At 44.6% G+C, this 12,125-nt stretch overlaps 1 protein-coding gene across 1 annotated transcript; it reads right to left on the bottom strand.

The window, feature by feature from the left end:
- Positions 1-483: 483 nt before the first annotated feature.
- Positions 484-1,277, bottom strand: fabp4b (fatty acid binding protein 4b). The gene is made up of 4 exons (XM_030102584.1): positions 1,136-1,277; positions 856-1,031; positions 670-771; positions 484-584 (listed from the first exon to the last, which is right to left on the bottom strand). The coding sequence occupies exons 1-4, from the start codon at positions 1,206-1,208 to the stop codon at positions 531-533; spliced, it is 405 nt and encodes a 134-aa protein (XP_029958444.1). The 5' UTR covers positions 1,209-1,277; the 3' UTR covers positions 484-530.
- Positions 1,278-12,125: the final 10,848 nt, after the last annotated feature.

Here is a 12,125-nt window from a genome sequence, read left to right as displayed (position 1 = left end):
ATCCGGTCCTCAAGGGCCTCCGTTCTGCATGTTTGATGTCTCCCTGCTTCAGTACACCTCAGTCTAACGTTGATGTTATCCTCAAGCTTGTTAAAGAGCCAAATAAGCCCCCAATAGCAATCAGGTCTGTTGCAACCATAAGATCTACAACATGCAGTTGCAGACTCCTGTCCCACACTAACCATTTTGTTACAACTGTAGAAATTCCAAAACTTGCCATGTTGCAAAAACTGAAATTCTCATTCCAAAAAAGGAAAAAAGTTAATCCCATGCTGCTACAAAAATCAGGTCACTATGCTCCATTTATTAGCCATTTTGGGACTTTAGCCTTTGAAGCACACTCCATTAAATTCTTAATTTACATTATTCCAATAAAACTAAAAAGTCTGAGAACATGCAGAAAGGAATTCCCCCACTTATGACATATGGACAAGATTGAATAATCACATACTCAGATTTTACAGTTCAGAATTTATTTGCATGTTTTCTTGGGTTTGAAGAGATCAAGGCACCAAGACTCACAGAAAGTTCTATGCTGCCTTCTCGTAGGTCCTCACTGCAACAACGTCATCCATGTAACATCTCTGTTGAAGAAACATTTCATTTAGTGTCATAAACCTTGCACATCACTGCAGCCACAGAAGATGAACCTAAACATCGGTCACTCACAGCTATGAGTTTCCCATCTTCAATCGCTCGCTCCAGTGTGGTCGTTTTTCCATCCCATGTCTGTTTCTGCACCAGTTTGCCATTGTCCAAGGTTATGGTGGTCTGCAAAGCATGATGGTCGATCAGAGGTGCAACAGACTGATGAAGGGGAGGCCTGGAGTTCCCCATGAGGAGAAGATTACCTACCTTTGTGCTTCGGCCGTCCGCAGTCGACTCATCGAACTCCTCATTCAGCTTGAACTTGATCTCTGTGGTCTTGAAAGTGCTCTCAGCCTTCATGGAAATGACCCCATCGTCGCCCACGCTGAACACCAGGTTGGGTTTCGCCATGTTGCCCATTTGCCTTGTGGCAAAGCCCACACCTGCAACACATTGAGGCCTGAGTGTGATGCAGCCTCTGCATGCTGCTGCAGCAGCAGGAATGCACCGACAGCAAAATCTTTCAATGGATGAAATGCAACATTACCGATCGCCTTCATGTATTCATCGAAGTTGTCGCTGGAGAGCAAAGTCCAGGTGCCAACGAACTGCTCGACCATGGTGATGGAGGTGAAAGCGAGACTGCAGCACGGACGACAGATGCCCCGTTTGGCTGGGAAGGCGCGAGGAGAACCGCACGAGGGAGGGAGATGTCTATTTGAAGCCCGACAGGAGCACGTGTTGGAGTCCGGACCACCAATCAGGAGCAGGTGCGGACGTTGCCACGGAAACGAGAGGATTAGTGGGCGCGGCTATAAATCAGATTTAATGACATGTGTGTGATGGGCGTGCTTGTTTGGATTTGAGCATTGATCACAGAGTCGTTATGTGAGATTAATGTCAGCTGATTTGGTGAGTGCGGGGCTGCATGTTGTCCCAGTGGAGGAGAAGATGCGGGAAAAGGCACATTTGTCAAATTCCTCAGTCCTCATCAGGAGTTCGATTTACTATTGGCAAATTGATTATTTGTGCTTTACTTAATAAGATGGAAAACAAATATTCTAATGATGAGGTCTGTCTATCCTCATGGGATCAAGTTTAAACTAATCCTTAATTTCAGTCAGCAAATAAACAAGCAAAAAATTAAATTATATCAATTTCCAAATTCCATCATTAAAATTATTTCATTAAAATATAATTCTGTCTTACACTTTTTGATTAAGGAATGTGCAGAGTAGGTTTCTCCAGGAGCAACAAAATGTCTCGTTTGTTGAGATTTCAGAGTGTTCCTCTCACCAGGAGATGGCGCCAGGTGAAAAGCGGTTCACTTTGCTCTAGTGTTGTATAATATCCATAATCTCACCTGACTCTTCATAAAGTATGGTAACATTAATTCTTTCATGCAACACAGTCCTTAGTTTATTTTAATGTCTATCAATGTCTAATTGTCAGACTTTTTATTTTGTTTTATTTTTAGTTTTTGCACTTGTTATTTTTTTTCCAGCAGGTTTAATGTCTGAATAGAAACGGTAGACTGTGGCGCACTGCCTTCCAGTGGCTTCTGGAAGACACTGCAGTGCCTGCAGTACCAGCAATCACCACCAGGGGGGGCCTATTTGTTGGAATGCTGTGTATTTCAAACAAAACGCATCAAATAGAACTAAACTGGCTTCTGTGCATCTTAGAGTTGGGACTGATTGTGTCACCATGTGAGGAAGTTAGTCTTCTGATTTGGGGTTGGCTTTATTGATTTTGAAATCCTTGCAAAATACAGATGATATAATTTTATTCATTCATTCATTCATTCATTCATTATCTAGAATGAATGGGTTTGTTCCCCTGATCATTTTGGGAAGATACAACAGCTTGTTTGTACTTTGGATGATTATGTCAGTGTGAAAAACAGAAAGACAGCCATGAATAAAAACTTCTCAGAGCATATCAAATCCAGATCAGATGTGTGTCATGTGCCATGACTCATCCCTGGACTGAGCTGGTATCTTTCAGCCATAGTCTGTTGAGCATTGCGGTGCGTCATATAAATTACTTGGAATTTTATTTGTTCAAATCTGCAAATTACAAGACAGTTGGTGAAGTTTAAAAGAAAGCAGTAATATGTAGACGTGTGAAAAAAGAAAAGTCTGCTAAGTACACAAAGTTCAGCACCTGTCCAAAGGCCACTGTTATTATGAGATTAACCACTGGAATGACAACATGTTTGCACTTTGTAGCAACAATTTCTCTAAATGATAAGCTGAAAATAGTTCATAAACAGCCCATCTCTGTCGATTACATAATGCGAGAGCAGTGACGAAGCTGCTGACAGTGAATGTGGGTGCAACGAACTGTCCCAGAGGATCCCATTTTTATCCTGTTCACTCGACAATGCTTTCATGGAAGAAGCATTTGATTTGTGAGTCACTGTGGCACCACGCCTGGATGCCTTCATTATTCAGTCCTGGAGTTTTACATTTTTGAGATGCTCATTTTTATTAAGATAATTATCCTCTCAGACTTGAGCGAGTATATGTGTGCCAGCCTTCCCCCTCTGTGGAACAGCCTCCATCAGTTGGTAACCGGTGACACTTGAATTAAATAAAAAGATGTTGATGAGGCTGTCACATGGCTGCAAAGTTTGATTTCATGGTCCACGTACTATTATTGTTCACTCACTTCAATGACAGCCAGTAATGATGTGATAGTCAGAGAGGCGGTGCAGCGATATATGGTGGAATGTTGTTTACCAATCAGATAAGCCGATTACTTGTTGTCCCGTCACCCGGGGGTTCTCTGCCTACACACAGGTGCCATCCAGCAGGCGCGGAGCCCGTCTAATGAACATGAACTCTTGCTGGCATCCACAGAGAAGTCCTTTCCTTCTGGTTTTCATCAACACTTCAGCCCCCATTGATGGGAGAACAGTGGCCATGAACAAAAGCTGTATATACTGTACAAACACGGCTCTGAGCGGCAGCACACTGACTCATTCTTCAGTGTGTGTGAGAACGGAGGGGAACCCCTTTCAGCTCCTTTGTGTTGGTGTCTGTCAACAGTGTAGTTGGAGGCAGAGCCCATTGTGGCGGCCAGTGTTTCGTATTGACACAGGGCCTCGTTCAGCTTGTTCCCAGGGTCCAACCTGAGGACTCATGAATAATGGAGAGAGGATCCTCAGGGCCAAAGAAGAGTTTGCAAGTCTGACCGGGCTTGGTAAAAAATCCAACCTTCAACTTCACATGCCGTCAGGTAAAGCAGGGGTCACGGCTGATGCAGTTCATGATGAGACTGCGAGGAGGTTCTGATTCATAGAAAAATCCATAAATTGCATCTATTTTTCAGATTATAAAACTCTCCTATCTTCTTTGATGTGTTTTTATTGTATTCCCTCTTCTGAGCTTTAGCTCTCGGTAAGCCGTTGCCTGAGGTAGGGGATTCAACACCCGTATGTTCAGATGAAGAAAGCCTTTCAGCGGCTCTTTTCAAGTTACTTTAGATTTGATTATAATCTCGTTGCCTTTTAAACCAAACCCCAAAGGCAACAATTCATCATTTATATGAAGCATCCTGTCTTGAATCTTCTTTAAACGAGTCGTCATTTTGTTTACAATCATTCATCTTTAACCAGAATGTTTTCCAAGCATCTCTCTCATTATCATTATATCATATTAGAAATGCACACTGCAATATACTGTGTGCAAGCACACACACACACACACACACATCAATCCTCGATCTAGCTTGTTCGGGCTCCCTGGTTCCAATCCCAGCTAATAATTATGGTTGCAACCAGAACAGGTGGACACACATGTAAAATCTAGTGCTGTCAATTTTAATTGCGATTAATCCATTGAGGTCTGCCAATTGGGTCAAAGAAAAGAACTAGAGGATAATAGTGTTTTTTCCTGATATTGGGACTGATTTATGAGGATTAGATTCTTCATTGCAATTAATCTCAACTTTAAAAAAGTTAATTGTTGACAGTTCTCCATGAATTAATCGCGATCAATGCGATTAAAACTGACAGCACTAGTAAAATCATAAGAAAAAAAAGACTCAGGTGATTAGTTTAAAAAAAAAAGTCCACAATAATGGAGAGTGTGCCACAACTTTGACACCAACAGGGGGCATCACTTCAGGTCAGGTTCCCAGCAGGTCCACATTTTTAGCTGAATGGCTCACACGACCTGAGTGATGTGGCCCCTCCGCTTTGCCGTTTTACATGGCTGCTGGAGGAACAGGAGGGTGGGCGCCAGCCGTTCAGACCGCGTGTGTGTGTGTGTGTGTGTGTGTGTGTGTGTGTGTGTGTGTGTGTGTGTGTGTGTGCAGCAGGGGTCAGGGAGGTGCCTCTTGCCAGTGTGCTTTGAGCTTTTTCATGCTTCCTGCTTTGATCTTCTCTCTCATCCCCTCATCCCACACGCTCCCTGCGCCTCGGGCTTCTGGTTTGCAGCACACCGACAGTGGGGCTTGAGAGGGGCGAGTGGGGGGCGAGGGTGTGGGGGGGGGGGGGTGGCAGGGGTGGGGACTGCCTCTTACAGAGGCTTTGCTTGTTCTGTCAATACAGGGAGAGCTGCCCATGGGGCTCACCGGGTGCAGAGTGCGGTGGGTGGAGGGTTCACCAGGAGCTAAAGTGATGCATACTGTACAGTTCTCCGCTCCTCTTTTATGCTCCTTTAGATCAGCCGGCAGTGGGATGGGATTCTTGTGTGAAAAACAACTGCAGCAGTGCTTGGAGGGCGGCCTCCTGACCCCTTACAACATGGGAAAGTGCACCCCTCAGCTGGCAGTTATATAAAGACCGCCAGAGTCATGAGAATCCCCGATAAATCACCCGGCTTGAGGCCACTCATGTCTTTCTGCGTCTCACATGCGGCCATTATTTTCTGTGGGTCAGTATAATGTGCTTGTTTCTGATAGAGACGGTGCTGAAAGTGTTGCCATGTAATCTGTGTGACAAGGAGCTCGGACATTTACAACAGCAGGAGGATGATCCTGTGAATATTTGTCAAAAACTATGTTTTTATTAGTCCCCAGTGCCACCATCCGAGAGCCTGATAATCCTCATGTAACCCCTCGTGCATACACATAGTCCCTCCCCAGCCCCCCCCCTCTTGCACCCCACCTGCTGGTGCCAGACTGGGAAACACAGATGCAAAGGCACAGAACACAACCCATAATTGAAGATTAATTTGGAGGGGGGGGAGCACTTACCTTTATTTAGACATGTGGTCAGTGTTAGGCAGTGACAAGCAACCCAACCATCTCAGCAGATGACTGCACTTAATATTTCATGACGAGCTCTGAGGGCGGGGAGGGGAGGGGGGTGACTGAGGGAGTTTATCCGTGCAGCTCTCATACAAGCATTCCTTTCAAGACAATGACAGAGATGATCAGTTCGTATGACATTTCTATTATAAACTAAGCGTTCCTCAACCTTTGCTGTCAGTTCAAATCATCTCCATTTCCAGTCGAAACATGCTGACAGGATAGTTGTTGTAGCAAGTGTAATTTGCCATTTTTCACTACTTCTGCCACAACATGAGTAAAATTAAAATCCAGTGAAAATATGCATTTTGCACATGCATGCATGTTGCACATGAAAAATAATTATAAAGCGACTTTGAATGTCCAGAAAAGCGCTGTAAAAAAAAACATTGCATTCAGTAGACCCTAAGATATTATACCAAAAAGAAAAAAAACAACCACAGAAAAAACAATAATAGCAGCAATATGTTCCTCATAGAATGGAAAAATGTCCCCAGAAATGATTGAATCAGGACTTGCTGGGATTCTGATGCATGTTTGTGCGAGTGGGGGGAGAATGAAAGAGTAAATGGGTTGTGCTAACAGGCTTTCTGCAGATCACTGGCAGTTTGACTGCAGTGGAGAGTAATGGGGCTGGCAGGGCGGAATCAATTACTGGCCACAACAGATTTTCCCACAGGTCAGAGCTTGGGAAAGCAGTACTTTACTGCAGAGCAGACAGCTGGCACAGAGCATCCACTGGGAAAGGAGCCGGCTCTCAAAAAAAAAAAAGACAGCTTTTTTTTTTTCTTTAATAAACTTGTGACACGCTATAAATGGGCTCTTTTCTGTTTTTCTATATTTTGTTGAAATTTAAGCAGTTGCTCTCTGATCAGATTTAACGAATCCGATTTTATTTTAATTGGATTTTGGCAAATAAAACAGAAAAAGCCACCAAAAATACCTTGTCAGAAGTTTGAAAACTAGTGTTGCAAGCGAATTCTGTGTAAGTATCATGGCTGACATTCACAACAGACCTGCTCTAAAACATAGATTTTCTTCCCATAGTCACCAATCAAACGTGTGTGTGTGCACACACACACACACACACACACACACACACACACACACACACACACACACGCATCAACAGCACAGAAAGAAGTCATTGTGATGCTCCACAGCTAAACTAGGCTAATAATTCATAGCGCTGTGCAGACCGCTTCATGTGATGCAAAACCAGGAGATACATTTCAATTAGAGACCCAAATCCCCTTTCACCTTAACACACACGCAAACACACATATGCACACACTCCATTGATATGCAAACAATGTTTTTCCTGTGGCAACACAATGTGTGGCCTTAAAAGTAGCCGGCTCCGTGCTCCTGCTTTCTCTGCGCGGCCATCACGTTCCGTCTCCTGTTGCGCTTATTTGGGAACCGGTCCTGTGATCTCCCTTCCCTCCATTGTGAACTTGCATAAGTTAACTGGTAATGGGCAGCGTGCTGGTAAACCGTATAAACAATACGATTGTGTGGGGGGCCTTTGTGTAGGAGTGTGCGCCATTGTTGCAAAAAGGATGAAATAGATTTGCTTCATTCAGCAGTGACTTAAGTCGTCTATGTGAGTGTGTGAGTTGTTTCTTTTAAAGCCAGAACATGAACCTCTCCACAGTGACTTCAAAGTATTGTTCGAATCTTTCCTGAATTCGGTTCATGCCCTGTAATTGACTCCAAGCCTTGCAATTGGCAGATAGAACGGAGATCCTGGTGTCAGTATTCTGACCTGAGGTGGTGTCCTCAAAAAAAGAAAATAAAAAAAAATAAAAAACGCTAAACAAAGAAACAAGGAAGTGAACATATCCTCCCTGGCTTTACCTATCCAGCAAGCACACAGAGAATGGATGCCAACAAAGGCAGGAAAGTAAAGAATGAGAAGGCGAATGTATTATGGTCCAGCAGTGGGAATGAGTCGGGTCCCTGCCCAATATAGCGCCTGGGTGCTGACTGGAACGAGAGGGGACAGACAGGAAGCTGTGGCCCATAGGATAACATTGTTGTGTGGAGGCTGTCTAGGAGACGTTTCCCTCAGTCTGACAGCCTATTTAGGAGCAGCATGGGTGGCATTTTTACTGCCTTACATAATACATTGCACCTCATGTAAATATGCAGCAAAGTTCATAAATCCCGTGTAGCCTCCTCCTATTTGAATAAAACATGAACAAGAAAATGATCTCATATCCAAAAATTTCTCCTGAATGCTCCCAAGCCTCCCGCCTCACAGTTCTGCCTCAAATAATAATACTGCATTGCTTCATTAATGTCATGCACTGTGCACATAAAACCAGTGCAATTAAGTTACAGTATGCGCAGTTTAAAATATTTCCCTAATGTGTCAAAAATAATTATTCTGAGTCTAATTTTTGGCAGGTTACAGAATATGTTTTAGCACACCAGCAGTGCTTTTCTCCATTAGGGTCATTTTAAGACATAATACATTAAATATGGGTCATTATCATCAACAATTTATGAATTCTGAACAGAATGTAATCACTTTTCCCTTAACTTTAAAAAAAAAAATCCTGAGGTCTACTACATAACTGAGATGAAATGCTCATTTTTCTAAGTATTTCATTGAGTACCTAAAGGGTTAACTCTGGACTGGATATGTTGAGTCTTAAAGCCTTAACCTAACTTTTAAAACATATAAAATGTTGAGATGCAAAACGCATTCTGTTCTCTACAGCTGAGGCCGCACAGAAATGGACTCCAGTTTGAGACCCCATGAAGTGAGAAAAGCCACATATTGTGTGGGGTTTACTTTAATGAGCCGTTGTCATGACTTACTATACATTAATTTCCTGCAGACCTAATCTCAGCTCAGCTAAATCTATCTCAGGCCTGAACTTTACCGTATTACCTTACTTTAACTTCAGCTATGGTGAGTCTTTTTCTTTTTTTTTTTTCTTTTTTTTTTTTATTGGGGATTTGATTTTAATCCTCAAAAGTAAAATAACTCCTCATGCTGTGTGTAAATACACACACACACACATGCTCACACACACACTGCAGCAGTTGCTGAATGACAGGTATAAGATGTCAGGATGGTGTGCACACAGGATGCAGGCGCGGCTGTGAGCGCCGCTGCCGCCGACAGCCCCGACCGTTGACATAGTAAATCAATCCTGATGGGAGGGTGGGCAGGACGGAGGCCGGGGCCGGGGCCGGGGGGCGGCGGCGGTGGCGCGGGAGGGCGGGTGTCCAGTGGGACCGAGCCGGCCTCCGTCAGACACACTCAGCCACTCAGCCGGCGGGGCTGTGGACGGGTGGGAGAACACTCGCCGGGAAGCGCTCACACGGAGATTGAGTTACCACGGAATTAGATCAGGGTTGTGGGAAACGGCACCTCCTAAACACACTCGCACACTCTCGGTGGCACACACATAAACACATGCAAACCCACCAGCGCACACTCGGGCCGCACTCTCGCACACAAAGAGTCACCAAGGGAGACCTGAGGGAAGATTGAGGAAGGCAGCTGGGCACACGCCAGTTTCAAACAAATGCTCGCTTATACCTTTTAGCTTCCTGGCCGCTGGTCGGAAGGGAGCAGATATGGCCCTGGCGAAGAAAGGGCAGACAGGCAAACTGCTGGTTTTGTTCAATATATGGATAATATAGAGGAATGTGGCTGTCAAATACAGATCAACTAAAAGCAGACAAACAAAGCTGGACCTTTTACAAAGTCCTCACCCTCTGATAAGTGGATATCAGAGAATTGTGTGACTCCAGAACTAAAATGTCAAGGTTTTTATAAGTCATATCTATGTGAAGACTTGAGTTTTTTGTGTCTTCGTAATGGATCTGCATGAACCTGCATGTTCTGTAGTGCAAAGCAGGTCCTCTCAAATCACTGCTTTTCAAAGTAAACCATAAAGAACACTTTTTAGAATCTGCAGCTGAAATGACAAAACATATTGCTCTCACTTTTGAAGCTCTTTTCATCAGAGATTGCAACTATTGGGCCACAGGGTAAAAGGTTGGGAGCCAGCACTTTAGTGGAACTGGAGACAAAGAACCCTTTAAAATACTAGCCACAATAATAAAGTGAACCTAAATGTGTCCAAATCACACAGTCAACAAGTGGCCCAGTGTGGCTCAGCGCTTTAATCTGGGTTGTTATTCAGAAAGAGAGTGCCTTTATCTGAATCAAGACATGCTAGGGTGAAGAATTTTAAAACTGTATGTAAAGTCTTACATGTGAAGCACTGTCCAAATGGGGAGCATGCAGGCTTTGGGTGTTTTTCAGCACTGGATTATGTACATGTTATGGTCTATAAATCGTCTAAGTGGGAGTATGGGAATGTGGAAAAGCATGACACGGTTCAAGGTACAGACTTGATTTTTAGTGAAAGTCTGTGCTGACAAGAGGTGGGGGGGGGGGGGGGGGGGGGGGGGGGGTGGTCTGCATGTGTGCATGGGTCAGGGGGAGGCTGAGGGGTCATCCACACTCTCTGCATCAACGGAAAGCCTGGAGCTTGCACATTGTATCTGTCACCACTGAAGCCCTTCTGACATTCTGGGAACAGTGTGTTGGCCTGCAGTTGCTCCCTGGAATCAAACTCTCATCCGCACTTGTCTCACTCCAAGTGCACCAAGTTAACAACTGACCTGATGGACAGAGCGGAGAAACAGCTGCTGGTCTACAAGGTACTGGTATGGAGGAGAGCGGGCGGGCGGGGGCAGAGGGGTGGAGGGGTGGAGGGGTGGGTGGCTGCCACTGATGGCCTTAACAGACATGTCAGAGGCAGAAGACGAAGCATGTAGCACGCTCGAGCCGTTTCCCAGACCTTTCATCAGAGACAAAACACTGAAATCTGACAGGGGTTTTTATGTTAGCTGTCTCCTGTCTCCTGTGATTTGTGGCTAATTGTGTGTTTAATGTTGGAGTGGCAAGCTTGTGAAGGACATCGGCACATTTTAACAAATATGTCAAATAAGTAAAAACATGAGTAAAGAAAACAAAAGAAGAAAATGTCACCATATATTTTTGTTTAACGTAAAGTGACAATCAACCTGTTAAACCACGTGATGTGTAGATGTTATCTATAGTTCTTTAATAAGATCATTATCTCGTTTAGAGCTTTATTCCGCTAATCCATAAATAAATTGCTTTCCTCTTACACTACAAAACACTTTGCTCACTTGTTCATAGTTTGCAATTAAGTGCATCACTTTTTTTAAATCATTATTTCTCAGCACATTAGTTTCCCTCTAATTTAGTCCAAGATAAACTATAACCCAAAGTGGCAAGAAGATTTGTCCCTCCACAATGTCTTCTAAAAATATATTCTTGTAGTAAAACGAGAATTAAAAATAACTCAGACTGATTGAAGCGCACGCCACAGTGAAGCATAAACACTGAAATCCCTTGTGTCTCAAAGCCTTTGCTCTTTGACCCCATGTGTTGGTGAGGTCGCAGTCTTCACACCTTCCTGCAGACCACCCCTGTTCTCCCCTTCAGGTTTCAGCTCTTATGCCTCTATGTTTAGTTTCCATAGCTGTACATAGCTGGCGCTTCTGAAAACATTTTATGTTTCTCCTTCCAGTTTCACAGGGGACTATTTTCACCCACAGTAGATGAATGATTGCCTGGGAAGGTCGGCCTGCGCCAGTCAGTTGACCTGTTTGCAGCGACGGTGGAGGAGGAGGAGGAGGAGGAAGGGAGGCAGTTTCCTAGGAGTGCATGGCAACGCTGAGTGACTGTGGAGCCTCTCGGCTGATCAATGCTGTTGTGGAACCACACAGCTGACAGCGGACAATGAACAACACACTCTGCTAATAGACCATGCGTCCTCCACAACACCGAATGAGAGGAGGGCTGCTGCCACAATGGGGGCCTGTTGTTCATAGACGGGGCTCCCAGCAGGGGGGACTGGGGGACCTGCAGACAGGAGTCTACCGGTCAGTCGAAGTTGGCACGCTCAGAAAGAGGGAACAACCTCAGCGCTCTCGACGGGACGCCAACTTTTAAATAGCCTACATTGAATGAATGCGTCACATATCAACGTGTCCAGTGAAGTCCAGCAGGCTACTTTCATTATTCTTCCCTTCATTGACGCCTCTGGCTCCTCCATTGATGTTTTTACAGCCTGTGTCGCTTAAATGTCAGCTCGATTTTAACTGGTTACGGCTTTGAAAGCCCCGCCCACGTCACGCTGTCAGCCACGCCCACTCCCCCCTCATAGCCCCGCCCCCTCGGGGCCAGCCACAGGTCTTTTGAACTGTGCGTCGGA

Source organism: Salarias fasciatus, chromosome 11 (assembly GCF_902148845.1).
Source record: "Salarias fasciatus chromosome 11, fSalaFa1.1, whole genome shotgun sequence".
NCBI lineage: Eukaryota > Metazoa > Chordata > Actinopteri > Blenniiformes > Blenniidae > Salarias > Salarias fasciatus.
This window is presented reverse-complemented; position numbering and strand designations above follow the sequence as displayed.

What these genes read in the sequence shown, in the direction of transcription:
- fabp4b (XM_030102584.1), bottom strand. Translation starts at nt 1,208, where the DNA reads ATGGTCGAGCAGTTCGTTGGCACCTGGACTTTGCTCTCCAGCGACAAC. An exon ending in TGAATACATGAAGGCGATCG is followed by an intron (nt 1,032 to 1,135) that starts GTAATGTTGCAT and finishes AATGTGTTGCAG; the next exon opens with GTGTGGGCTTTGCCACAAGG. An exon ending in CGGACGGCCGAAGCACAAAG is followed by an intron (nt 772 to 855) that starts GTAGGTAATCTT and finishes CATGCTTTGCAG; the next exon opens with ACCACCATAACCTTGGACAA.